The 13635-nt window shown below is 41.6% G+C and overlaps 1 protein-coding gene across 1 annotated transcript; it reads left to right on the top strand.

Moving 5' to 3' along the window:
• Positions 1–988: 988 nt before the first annotated feature.
• On the top strand, positions 989–12114 carry LOC136676011 (diencephalon/mesencephalon homeobox protein 1-A-like). Its single transcript, XM_066652859.1, has 5 exons — positions 989–1017; positions 9127–9288; positions 9719–9897; positions 10227–10641; positions 10873–12114. The coding sequence occupies exons 2-5, from the start codon at positions 9135–9137 to the stop codon at positions 11259–11261; spliced, it is 1137 nt and encodes a 378-aa protein (XP_066508956.1). The 5' UTR covers positions 989–1017; positions 9127–9134; the 3' UTR covers positions 11262–12114.
• Positions 12115–13635: the final 1521 nt, after the last annotated feature.

The following is a 13635-nucleotide window of genomic DNA, read 5'->3' as shown; positions in this document are numbered from 1 at the left end:
ATTATTATTATTATTATTATTATTATTATTTAAAGCCGTGATATTTATAGTTTGCTCTGTAGCTTGTTGCTAGTGGATTAATAAAGCACTCACCATGCACTCATCAATATAAATCTGTTTATAACATTGTAATAACAGAAGTGCATGTATTATTATTAATTTGAGCGTTTACAAATGAAACATATTAAGTTAAAAATGTGTGTGTGTGTGTGTGGGAAACAATATGATTATTAATCTTTAATTATAAATGACCACTTTATTAAACACACAAACCTTTTTGGTTCATGTGGTAGATTTAAAGTTGTTGTGTTGCATCTATATGCTTTTATTTTGATTAGAGAGATCAGACAAGACCCTGGGAAGCACCTAAATATAATCACAATGTTCAGTCGACAATGTGTGAATTGATTTAAAAATAAACATATTGTAATGAAATATGCAAATGTGCCGTTGGGATGTGACATAAACATAAACAAAAACAACAACAGCCATTCAGATAAAATGCAATGCTTTAAAATACTGTCTCCTGAAAGAAGTGTAAACCCCACAGATTTGGACATGTTCAGTCCCCCCCCCCCTCCCCCCTGTCCCTCCCTCTGCTTCTGGACGTATGTGGCGCCCTATTGGTGTTTTTTGAGTTTGTGATTTTAGGAATTAAGAGTCTCCAGTACCGAGTGCACAATCGAGCGAGAGGAAAAGAACAGAACAAGAGCTGAAAAAAGAGAAAAATCATCAGCAGAGCTTTGATTGACAGCTCGGAACTCCAATAGCGAGCTGAGCTGAGGAGTGGCCAGCCTCTTTATAACCTCCTCCAGAGGGAGTGTGTGTGTAGATGGCAGACGAGCTTTGGAGTGGAGCTGAACACACACTAACAGTCTCACACACTCTCACACTCTTTCACACAGCCTCACACACACCAGGATGGACTCGGAGTGAAAAGAAGACGGCTGGATGTGGAACTGATATATTAATATAAAGAAGCAGAAGATATTATTTGAACCGGAGAGAGAAATAGAGGTAAGACACTCCTACAGACATTTTTATCCAGTTCTACATTTATTTCCTAAACCAGGACAGGTATCACAACACTTAGAGTCAGAGTACATGGTAATAACGATATATTACAGTGCAATAATGCTGCCAATGTGGAAATAAGAAAATTAACTGAGTTCATCTGACTCTTGTAAAGACTTGAAGGAGCCAGTGTCTGCATTTAAGGAGTTTGTTGTTTTTTTCTAGTTTCCATATTTAACTTTATATTTATAACATATTAATAACATGATCTGAATAGACAGACTTGTTTATAACTTCCTAAACTACACCACTAAAAGTAAAAGTGCTGCAAATGTTCATTAATGTCACAGAAAACCCTCTTCTCTGCTGATGTTTCCCTGGAGGAACATTAATGTAGTCAAGTGGAATCTAAAATCATTCTTAAAATAAGCATTAATAAAAATACTAATAAGAACCTTTAAACCTAAGTAATCTACACATGCTCTCACCTCATTTGCCAAAAGTTTCTTAGAGAAACAAAACTGTATTTTTAAAAATCTAAATGTAAATTTAAAACCTACTCAGAAATTAAAAATGTTACATTTAAAAACACTTTATATTTCAATCTAAAATTAAACGAAAGGTCAAACCTCCACCTCGACATTTCGAAATTTACATGTACCGATTCCTAGATGGACGTTTTGGATGATAACAGAATTAAAAAACGAATGTATCTTGAACTGCTTGATTTCTGTTAAAAATAAAATTTAAATTTATTTGTAAATGTCTCTTTGTAAAGTAGTAATAATAAAATAACACAATCATAATTAATTTGTTATGTATTTAATCAAGCATCGATGTAGTTTAAAACACACTTGTAATGTTTGGGATTAGTATTTGTTTAGTATTTGAGTTAATGTGTCTATAGTTGTAACAATTGGATATAAATCTAAAAATACATGCAGAAATGTAAGACGTTCATCCATACGAATGCTTACAATGCTTATTAATGTGGAGATTATTCCTAATGTTATGGATTTCATTTAGCGTATTAACATTGGGTTTAATACAATTTTTACCAAATGGATTACACATTTTTATAAAAGTATGTAAGTACATTCATATTTATGTATTATTAATAATATATAAAAATGCATTTTAAAAATCCAACAAAGCAATAAGTTATTAAATGTTTATAAGATACATTTTTAATTATGAATAAATGTAAATTACATTATGATGATAAGCATGTGTTATTGTTATGCACTATATAAATAAACAAATAATAATAATAATCATAATAATAACAATAATAATATTGTCCTCAGTCACAATTAGACACTCATTGTTTTTATTAGTTTTATAATAAAATTATAATTGAATTTGAGAATAAAATGACAATAACCACAGTGTTGTTATTACAATGTTATAAATAATCAGTTAATGTAAAAATTATAGATGTATTATACGCCCAACTCCAGTGAGATCTACTGAATTAATCTAACAGCATGCTGCACAAAAATCCTAAATATAACTGAATATAACTGTAACAACAACAACAACAACATAATAATAATAATAATAATAATAATAATAATAATAATAATAATATTGATATTTATTTCCATATTTAATTGTAAATATTGCCAGTAAATGTTAAGTCTGTGTATTGAAAGGTTTGTAGTGAATATTGTTCAGATTCGGTGCCGATCAGATCCCAGCGTTGGGGTCAGTGTTACATTAATGATGTTTTAATAAAGTGAAGCGTGAAGAAGACCCCCTCCCCACGTTCACCCCGACAAAAAAAAAAAAGCCCCCCGGCTGTAAACAGGACAACGGACGGACCTCAATAGCTGTGAAACCCACTATTAACAAATTAATAATAAGCTGCTCTTTGTGCTGATGATCTGTTTGACCCCTGCGGCAAACACACACACGCACAGTCGCAGGAGGAGAGAAATTATACGTGAAGGATGACAAGGAAGGATAAAAAGGGATGGAAGACGAGAGAGAGAGAGAGAGAGAGAGAGAGAGAGAGAGAGAGAGAGAGAGAGAGAGAGAAGCATTTGAAGATGAAATAAAAGTTTCTGTAAATTGTACTCAGCTGAAACCAGAGCCGCTGGAGATCCTTTAGTGGTTCCTCAGACTGTGGAACTTTTTTCTGGAACCTGGGTTTTTACTAAATTAAATTCTCAGAGGAAACACATCTGGTTTTAAAGGTTCTTAAAACTTATAAAGTTCCTAGAAGAATAATTAAAACAAAGTCCTACATCGTTTTAAAGCTTAAAGAACCACATACCAGTTTCTGTACTGCTTTTTGTATCTAGAACCTTCAGAAAAGTTCATATAATAGAAAGGAACTTCAATTAGAAGGAGACATGGGAATGTGACAAAACCTTTAATAAAATGCAATTATTATTATTATTATTATTATTATTATTATTATTATTATTATTATACCTTTATAATTAATATAATATAAAGCTTTAGAATTGAAGGGTTCTTCTGAGGACCATGACACAATGCGCCTGATAAAAATGTCCTGTACAGGTACCTTGTTGTCCACTAAAGGACAGAAAGTCCAGCAGAGTTCTGAAAGTCCAGTTGTGTACCTTAAAGGTCCAACTTTTCAGAACAGATTCTTCATTCTTTACAGAAATGCTTCTCTGAATGAGACACTTGCCACAGAACCTGTTGTAGGGTTCTGTTCAGGGGTTCTTCATAGAACCTTTACACTGGGAACAAGTTTGTATCAAGTGAGTCAGGACAGATTCTCTTCTCTTGAGGAGTGTAATAAATTAATGCGGGGAATTTAATTTATCGGAAGCAAGCCCATTCACCACTTGGTCCCTTGGCTCCTGGAATGACTCAGGTGTCAATAGAACCTTTTTTGGGTTCTCGTTAGGCCCTTCCCTCCGCACCAAAAACACCTGCCAACACACAAATCCAGCTCATTAATGCACTTCACTGCAACATGTCATATTATGACTTTATAACATGGTAATAACAGTAATGGGCTTGAGTAATAGAGATAATAACATCTAATAAAGCTAATACTTGTAGCCAGTGTCCACAGGGTTTTTGGAAGGGTGGCCATTTTAAAATGAAGTAGAAATAACCTGTTTTTAAAAGAAGCTCCCGCAGTGAGAAATGGCCTGGGATTAGTTTGATAATCTGATTTAATCTGATCTAATCTGATGTGTTGTGATCTGAACGGAGGGCAGTGTAAACAGAGATAACAGGCCCTCTGAGAGAGAGAGGGAGAGAAAGAGAGAGAGAGAAGGATGAGTGCGGTGGGGCAGAATGGACGGACCCCTCGGTCCAAACCTATTTGCACTTCCATTAAAGACGGAGTGAGCCAAATGGGGATCAAGCGTGCATATTTTTACCCTCAGAGAAGCCATACATCTCAGCCAGAACTGCCCCGGGGCAACAGGGACGGGGGCAGGACAGACAAGGGAGGGGGCAGGACAGCCCCATTCAATTCAATTCAAATACTACAGGGGGTGGGGGTGGGCAAAGTAAATGTTTAGCAAAGCACCTTCTGTGGGAGAGAATTAAAGCGATTCCCCACTGGACTCTGATCACATCCATCAGACCCTGCTCCTGGTAATGGGCTGAGGGAGGGGGCACAGCAGGGGGGAGGCATTTAAACTGCCCAGAATACCCCACCTCCTTTCCTCAAATACACTCCCCAACACGCTCCCTTAAATCCAGCTCTTTAACTCCCTTCACTTAAACACCCGTCCACATTTATTACAAGGCTATAACGTAGTAATAACAAATATATATTTCGCTAATCAAGCTAATGAATGTCTAATAAAGCTAATACGTCTAAGCTGTGTCTAACCGTGCCTAAGGGCATATGATTATTGATCTTTCATCACTGACCCTACGGTGTTAATGAATAAATAAACGGAGCGTGTAGTGGCTAACAACAGACACTTCAGCATCATTTCTATTCACTTTGAATGAAACAGAGGGAGCGTTTATGTTTAGCACATTTCTCCATCACCTCTCCCTCTTTCTCTACTTCTCTTCTTCTCCCAGTGGTTCTCTGATCAGCGAATCAGAAACAGATGAGGAGACCGATCATCCACTGGGAGAAAAAGAGAAAAAGGGAACTGAAGTAGATTCTCTCTTTCCACACAGTGTCACTTCTCCACCACAAACTACAGTAACTCCCACAGACTGGTGGAGGAGAAAATCCCTCTCTTTTTCCAATCTCCACGCCTCTTTTACTGTCCCAGTGCTTTTCTGATTTATTTCTGATTCGGATCAAAGAGGATTCCATCTGAATTTATTTATTTAATTAATTTATTAATTTATTTTACTGTTGGTCACCGCCCTGTCGTTTTATTTATTTATAAAGAAATAACAGATCAATAATGTGCTCAGGAACAATTAGACATTCATTACAGCTATTAGCTTCATTAGTAAACATCCTTAACTTTGAGAATTTAATGATGAAATCATTATTGTTATTACCATGTTATAAACAGTAATAGCTGTATTATAACTACACTCCAAATGTTGCATAGTGCAATAGTCTGACAATAACCAGCTTCGAGAAATCCCTAAATATAAATCAAAGAATGACTTCAATCGTTAATAATAAGAAAAAAAATAAATATTTCTAACAATATAATAATATTTTATTTTAATTGTATCACAGACCTTGAACAAATTTACTAGACAGAGGATTCTGTGATTAATTTAACTGAACAACAAACAACAAGTTTCAGTTAATTAAATTATATGTAAATAAATTAATATTTAATTTGGCAGATTATTTTTTTTACAATCATTTGCGAGTGTTTGTTAAAGTATTATTTTCACTTATGTATTTTAAATTTGCAGCACACTTGAGAACAATATTTCAAACCTGATTTTGTTTATTATTATTTTTATTTTATTATAAATATTGCAGTTATATTTGCATGTTATTTTGCAGCTAGCTGCAGTTGGAATAATACACCGCTTCTCATCGGAATACAGTTATAACACATCTATACACACCGTTAGTAGAAGGGGAAATTAATTGTTTTAATTTTCAAAATTAAGGTTTTACTAATGAAGCTACTAACTCTAGTAAATGTCTAATCATGCCTGAGGACATTATCAATCATTATTTATGAATAAGAAAATGAACTGTGCAGTGATGGACAACACTGAAAGTGAATATTTATATGTATTTATAATGAAGTAATGTAGAAAGTAAAGTCTGAATATTTAATTATGATTATTTTATATTTAGCCCTGTATTCATGATGTAGAATATCAGTTAAATATAAGAATAGATGCTATTTAATAAAATAGAGATATCCCATGATGCGTGTGGTGATTAAAAGGTGATTACCGCACTGTAATTGCAGCGGATGTTCCTCATTAGGGACTTTATTCTTAGATTATTATTATTTTATTTGTATGTAAAGCTGAGTGATCTCCCGAGTGCTGTCTGAGCGTGGGATTAGTTTCACTAATTGAGTGATTGAGTTCATCCTCTCAGATGAGCGGCTGATAATTGCAGCAATTAGATTCATTTGCGCGAGTAATGATCTGAACAGAGCCGTAATGTGGAATTAATGAGCGTCTTTAAAAAAAACACGTCGCTGTCAAACAATCACATGCATATTCACCACAAGCCGCTTTAAATATTAATCAGATCTCATTTGCATAGGCATGGGCTTGTTAACGCACGTTCCTGCTCATGCCTTTACGGCCGGGTAGGTGTGCGCACAACTCTCAGCGCCCCGGGACAAAAAGACATGTTACAGCTGATGGTAAAACTGAGAACAGAGTGAACACACTCTCTCCAGGGAGCACAGCCCTCACCAGGTCGGAGAAAAAAGGTCCAGCACAGGTACAGCGTTGTTCACTGAAGGTACAGAGAGAGTAACTGTTCCCTCACATCAGTGATCTTGATTAAAATCGATGTAAAATGTAATCAAACGTGTTGAAGCCAGAATTTTGAAATCAATGCGACTCAAAAATATACTGTAAAAGGTTTTTAAAGTTGTGTTGATTTCATACGCCTCATTTTCATCTCCAGGACTCATATTATTACTTATATTTTACAAAGTTCTAGAATGAAAGATTACAGATATCCCCCTCTCCTTCTGGTGAAGAGAATGTAATGAACACAACCAGACTTTAACACCAGTGTTGTACCTTTAAAGGTGACAATAATATACATCTCCCATTCTTGTTTTTTTTCTTACTGAGAGTGTACAGTTGAGTTTCCGAATTAGGGCTGAGCAGACTTACCCTTGAAGGTACCACTGCAGTTGCCAGTGAAATGTACCACGGCGGTGAGAGTTTTTCTGAGAGTGTACACACTGCACCTTTTAATGCTCCACTGTCAGTTTACATACGGAGAAAAAAACAATATACAGCAACTCTTCCATTGAAACCTGAGACATAGAAATGTGTGAGATACAGGCCTTCTTTCAGTTCCTTGCGGAGGGTGTGATTGTTTGGGTGCGTTTATAATCGAGGATGAACTTGTTTTAAACACTTTAGAAAATCAACAGAAAACACCCTGTAACAACAGCTCTATCAGAGCAGACAGAAGAGTGAAGGGAGATTAATAATTAACAAATATTGTGGGGTAATTGTGAGACAATGGTGTGGAATCGGTGTGGAAGTGTCATAATGGTGTGATAATTGTAGGGTACTGGTGGGGTAATGGTAGGGCTATTGTGGAGTAATAGTGGGGTACAGCTGGGTTAACTGAGGGGTACTTGTGGGGTAATGGTAGGGCTATTGTGGAGTAATAGTGGGGTACTGGTGGGTTAACTGAGGGGTATTGGTGGGGTAATGGTAGGGTTCTTGTGGAGTAATAGTGGGGTATTGGTGGGTTAACTGAGGGGTACTGGTGGGGTAATGGTAGGGCTATTGTGGAGTAATAGTGGGGTACTGCTGGGTTAACTGAGGCGTACTGGTGGGGTAATGGTAGGGCTCTTGTAGAGTAATAGTGGGGTACTGCTGGGTTAACTGAGGGGTATTGGTGGGGTAATGGTAGGGCTATTGTGGAGTAATAGTGGGGTACTGCTGGGTTAACTGAGGTGTACTGGTGGGGTAATGTTAGGGCTATTGTGGAGTAATAGTGGGGTACTGCTGGGTTAACTGAGGGTTATTGGTGGGGTAATGGTAGGGCTATTGTGGAGTAATAGTGGGGTACTGCTGGGTTAACTGAGGGGTATTGGTGGGGTAATGGTAGGGCTCTTGTGGAGTAATAGTGGGGTATTGGTGGGTTAACTGAGGGGTACTGGTGGGGTAATGGTAGGGCTCTTGTAGAGTAATAGTGGGGTACTGCTGGGTTAACTGAGGGGTATTGGTGGGGTAATGGTAGGGCTATTGTGGAGTAATAGTGGGGTACTGCTGGGTTAACTGAGGTGTACTGGTGGGGTAATGGTAGGGCTATTGTGGAGTAATAGTGGGGTACTGCTGGGTTAACTGAGGTGTACTGGTGGGGTAATGGTAGGGCTATTGTGGAGTAATAGTGGGGTACTGGTGGGTTAACTGAGAGGTATTGGTGGGGTAATAATTGAGTGTTAGTGCAGTAATGGTGGGGGTGACCTACAGGGTGTGCAGAGGTAGTTTAGTGCTGGTTCAGTTTGTGTTTACTAGTATAGGTTTGAAGATGTAAAGGCCCTAATGGAACAGGCTAGTAAGTCAGAAATAATTAGGAACTGCACCAAAAGAGGGTGCTGTTAAGTGCTTCCCATAAAGTACACTGTCTTCATGTTTATTATTAATTGGTGCGTGTTTTTCTGAAATACAATAGTACAGGTTTCATTAGTGTTTTTAGTATTGAAGTGTGTGTAGTTTAGCAGTACACGTGTGTGTGTGTGTGTGTTTTTATATGCTTGTGAGGAGCAGATGTCCTTGGAAAGATAGCAGTATCTCACATGCTGCGAGAACGTGTTGTGAGGACATTTTGTTGGTTTTCACAACTTGCAATGTTTTTATTTATTTATTTATAGATTTTTAATTGAGTGAAATGATTCACTAAGGTTCCTGTATTTGAATGCGTTTGTAAACGTAAATGTAACCGTGAACTGTGTAATGACTCTGAATTATTATTTAGGATTTATATGATATTTTATTTTAACGTGTGTGTTTCAGCAGCTGTGGGAATGCAGCATTACGGAGTGAACGGCTACTCTCTCCATGCCATGAACTCTCTGAGTGCCATGTATAACCTCCACCAGCAGGCGGCGCAACAGGCCCAACACACTGCGGACTACAGACCCTCAGTACACGCCCTCACACTCGCAGAGAGACTGGCAGGTAAGAGCAGGTATCAGTCAGTCTGTCAATACACCAATCTGAAAGTCAACCATCCAACCAAGCAATCAATCACCCAACCAACCAGTCGATCGCTCAGTCAATCAATCAATTTACTTTTTTATTCAGTTCTTCTTCTGTTTTTCTAGTTTTTCACTCTTCTCAATTCTCTAGAGCTTGCTTTTTCTCTTCCTCCCTCTCTAGACTCATGCAGTTCATGTGAGAGGACACATACATCATGTTTTTTTTTCTCTGGAATGTCACACTCAAGCCTCTCTCACTCACACAACACACACACACACACACACACACACACACACAACACACACACACATTAGTACAACTGCAGGCTTGTGCGCCTCCTTGCGCAGCTGATTGAATTTCTCTGTATTTATGTTTTCTTCTCTTCCAAAAACGGGTCCCACCTTTCTAGACATCATCCTGGAGGCGCGCTACGGCTCTCAGCACCGGAAGCAGCGCCGCAGCCGCACAGCCTTCACCGCGCAGCAGCTGGAAGCGCTGGAGAAGACCTTCCAGAAGACGCACTACCCGGACGTGGTGATGCGTGAGCGCCTGGCCATGTGCACCAACCTGCCGGAGGCTCGGGTGCAGGTGAGGACACACCCCACCTTCACATCCATGAGCACGAGCACACTGTTCAAAAGGGAGGTCTGCCACTGTAAGGTGCTCTCTGTGTTTGATTGGGACGCTGGGGAGCAGTGTGGGCTAGAAGGGTATAAAGCCGTCTAACACCAGGGTGTGGGACAGTGGAACTGCATTCCCTGCTGTGATTTTCTCGTAGAAAACAACCCAAATTTGTCCGCTGAACAATGATGTCCAAAATTTGCAGACGATGGTCGATGGCTTCAGTGAAAGACTACAGTGATGATGATCTTGATAAATGTGAATATGACGCTGACCTCACCTCTTTCTCCAACCAGGTTTGGTTTAAGAACAGGCGAGCGAAGTTCCGCAAGAAGCAACGGAGCTTGCAGAAAGAGCAGCTGCAGAAACAGAAGGACAACTCGGCCGATGGAGCTCTGGGAACGAGCGAGAAGAGCGAGACTCAGTCCAGCATGGGCCTGGAGAACCCTCTCCCTCCTTCCTCCTCCTCCTCCTCCTCCTCTTCCTCCTCTTCCTCTCTGGAAGCAGAAGGACCTCAGCAGGCCTTATCCTCAGAGCTGAGCGTGGAGCTGAACGTCACCTCGGCCGAGCAGTCCGGCAGCGAGTCGGCCACAGAGGATACCACCACGGACCGAGAGGAAGAGCTCAAGCCCCAGAGAGAGGCACTGAAGGCAGAGAAACTGCCCCCTGGAGTCCAGTCTCCCACCTGCAAACGCCTCAGTCCCAAACCAGGTAAAATGCCAAGGGGTTATGCCTTATAGGTCTTTTAACGCCCCTGCAGTGTTTGAATCACTCTGTGAGGATGTCATGGCAACCACAAGAATGTTATTGAGGTTTCCCCCTCCAAGTCATGCCAAAGGTAGATGGAGCTCAGTCCCACACCCTTGGTATGAGTTTGATGGGGCTTGTAAAAGTGGACTGATAAAGTAATAACTTACTCCCCATTTCTTCCTCCTCCTCCAGACTCTCCACTGGATTCTCCGGTGATGGGGTCCTCGTCGGCAGGGGTCAGCGGGGTCTCTCAGAGTCACTCCTACTCCTCCTCACCCCTAAGCCTCTTCCGTTTACAGGAGCAGTTCCGCCAGCACATGGCAGCCACCAACAACCTGGTGCACTACCCTTCATTCGACATGGCCGCCCCCTCATCCTTGCCATACCTGGGCATGAATGTCAACATGGCGCCACCCCTGGGCTGCCAGTCCTATTACCACTCACTCTCCCAGCATGCCCAGCAGATGTGGAACACCCCACTGCTGCAGGCCTCTGCCAGCAAGACCAGCAGCATTGAGAATCTGCGCCTCAGAGCCAAGCAGCATGCTGCCTCGCTGGGGTTGGACACGCTGCCCAACTGACTGACAACTGACCCAAAACACCAACTACTGACCCAACAGCAGGCCCCAGGAACACTGACCCAAAACACCAACTACTGACCTGACAGCAGGCCCCAGGAACACTGACCCATATCACCAACTACTGACCTGACAGCAGGCCCCAGGAACACTGGCCCAAAACACCACCTACTGACCTGACAGCAGGCCCCAGGAACACTGACCCATATCACCAACTACTGACCCGACAGCAGGCCCCAGGAATGCTGACCCATATCACCAACTACTGACCCGACAGCAGGCCCCAGGAATGCTGACCCATATCATCAACTACTGACCCGACAGCAGGCCCCAGGAACACTGACCAAAAACACCAACTACTGACCTGAGAGCAGGCCCCAGGAACACTGGCCCAAAACACCACCTACTGACCTGACAGCAGGCCCCAGAAACACTGACCCAAACACCAACTACTGACCTGACAACAGGCCCCAGGAACACTGACCCAAAACACCAACTACTGACCTGACAGCAGGCCCCAGGAACACTGACCCATATCACCAACTACTGACCTGACAGCAGGCCCCAGGAACACTGACCCAAAACACCAACTACTGACCTGACAGCAGGCCCCAGGAACACTGACCCATATCACCAACTACTGACCTGAGAGCAGGCCCCAGGAATGCTGACCCATATCATCAACTACTGACCCGACAGCAGGCCCCAGGAACACTGACCAAAAACACCAACTACTGACCTGAGAGCAGGCCCCAGGAACACTGGCCCAAAACACCACCTACTGACCTGACAGCAGGCCCCAGAAACACTGACCCAAACACCAACTACTGACCTGACAACAGGCCCCAGGAACACTGACCCAAAACACCAACTACTGACCTGACAACAGGCCCCAGGAACACTGACCCAAAACACCAACTATTAACCAGACAGCAGGCCCCAGGAACATGGACCCAAATCACCAACTACTGGCCCAACAGTGAGTCCCAGGAACACTGACCCAAAACACCATCTGACCCAACAACAGGCCCAGAAACACTGACCAAAACACAAACTACTGACCCAAAAGCGGGCTCCATGAACAATGATCCAAAACACCAACTACTGACCCAACAGCGGGCCCCAGGGACACTGATCCAAAACACCAACTACTGACCCAAGGGCAGGCCCCAGGATCACTGCCCCAAATCACCAACTACTGACCCAGCAGCAGGCCCCAGGAAAACTGATCCAAAACACCAAATACTGACTCAAGAGCAGGCCCCAGGAACGCTGACCCAAAACACCAACTACTGACCTAACAGCAGGCCCAAATCACCAACTACTGACCCAAAGGCACGTCCCAGGAAAACTGACCACAAAAGCAAACTACTGACCCAACTACTGGCCCCTGGAACACTGACCCAAAACATCTACTACTAAACAGAAGGCCCCAGAAATTCAGACTAAAATCAACAACTACTGACTCAACAGAAGTGGGCCTTTGTAGACAGTGCGCTCATGTGCTAATGTTACATATTATATCTTTAAAACGGACTTATGTGTCTGCTTACCATTCAAACGCTGACAGTTCCTTGAGCTGTTTGACCGTAGCACTTTTAATAGAAGAGCTTTGTGCCTCACACACAGCGAGGCCTGGACTTCAAATTCAATTAGTGCCATGCTCAAATTACACATTACATAACTCCATACGGTTAACAGCGTAAATCCCTGCCTTGTAAGACCAGACTGCTTAATTAAACCTGACTAATTTACCTGTTTAACGGCCAACGTTAAGGCGAGAACGGCTGGGGTAATGGGAACACGGTTCTGACGTTCACAGAGCTTTTAATTACATTCAGCCTTGGGCTGAGGAAGAAAGGCAATTACGGGCTGTGCATATCATTAGAGATTGCAGCTACTCGTCTGAAACAACATGAGCGCAGCCTCCTGAACCCTTCGAATGAAAACAGGATCAAATCCATAAGGTCAACAACATTTGGGACAGTTTAAGGATTTATTTATTTGTTATTTTGACATTATTATGACTGTTGTTCATTTTATTCAATGTAAATAAAGAAGAAGGCACTTCCCGGAAAAGGCAGCTGTCCGTCCCCTGGGGTCGGACCCCGTGGTGTTTGTAAACTATTTTGTAAAATGTAAATCTACACAAAGTCTTTATCTGTAAATGTTCGCTGGTTAAGGAAAATGTTCTATGTTCTAGACTGAGAGGAATCTAAGCGACCTCCACTTGACGATTCTCGTAGCTGTCCTGTTGTGAGACTGTTAAATTGGTTTTGGACGGTAACGTTAGTCCCGCGTGCATTGCCCTCCCTCTCCCCCCTCCCCCTCCCCCCACTGGATTATGGTCATAAATGTAAACTACTTCCATTGTCGC

Source organism: Hoplias malabaricus, chromosome X1, assembly GCF_029633855.1.
Source record: "Hoplias malabaricus isolate fHopMal1 chromosome X1, fHopMal1.hap1, whole genome shotgun sequence".
In the NCBI taxonomy this organism is placed as follows: domain Eukaryota; kingdom Metazoa; phylum Chordata; class Actinopteri; order Characiformes; family Erythrinidae; genus Hoplias; species Hoplias malabaricus.
This window is presented reverse-complemented; position numbering and strand designations above follow the sequence as displayed.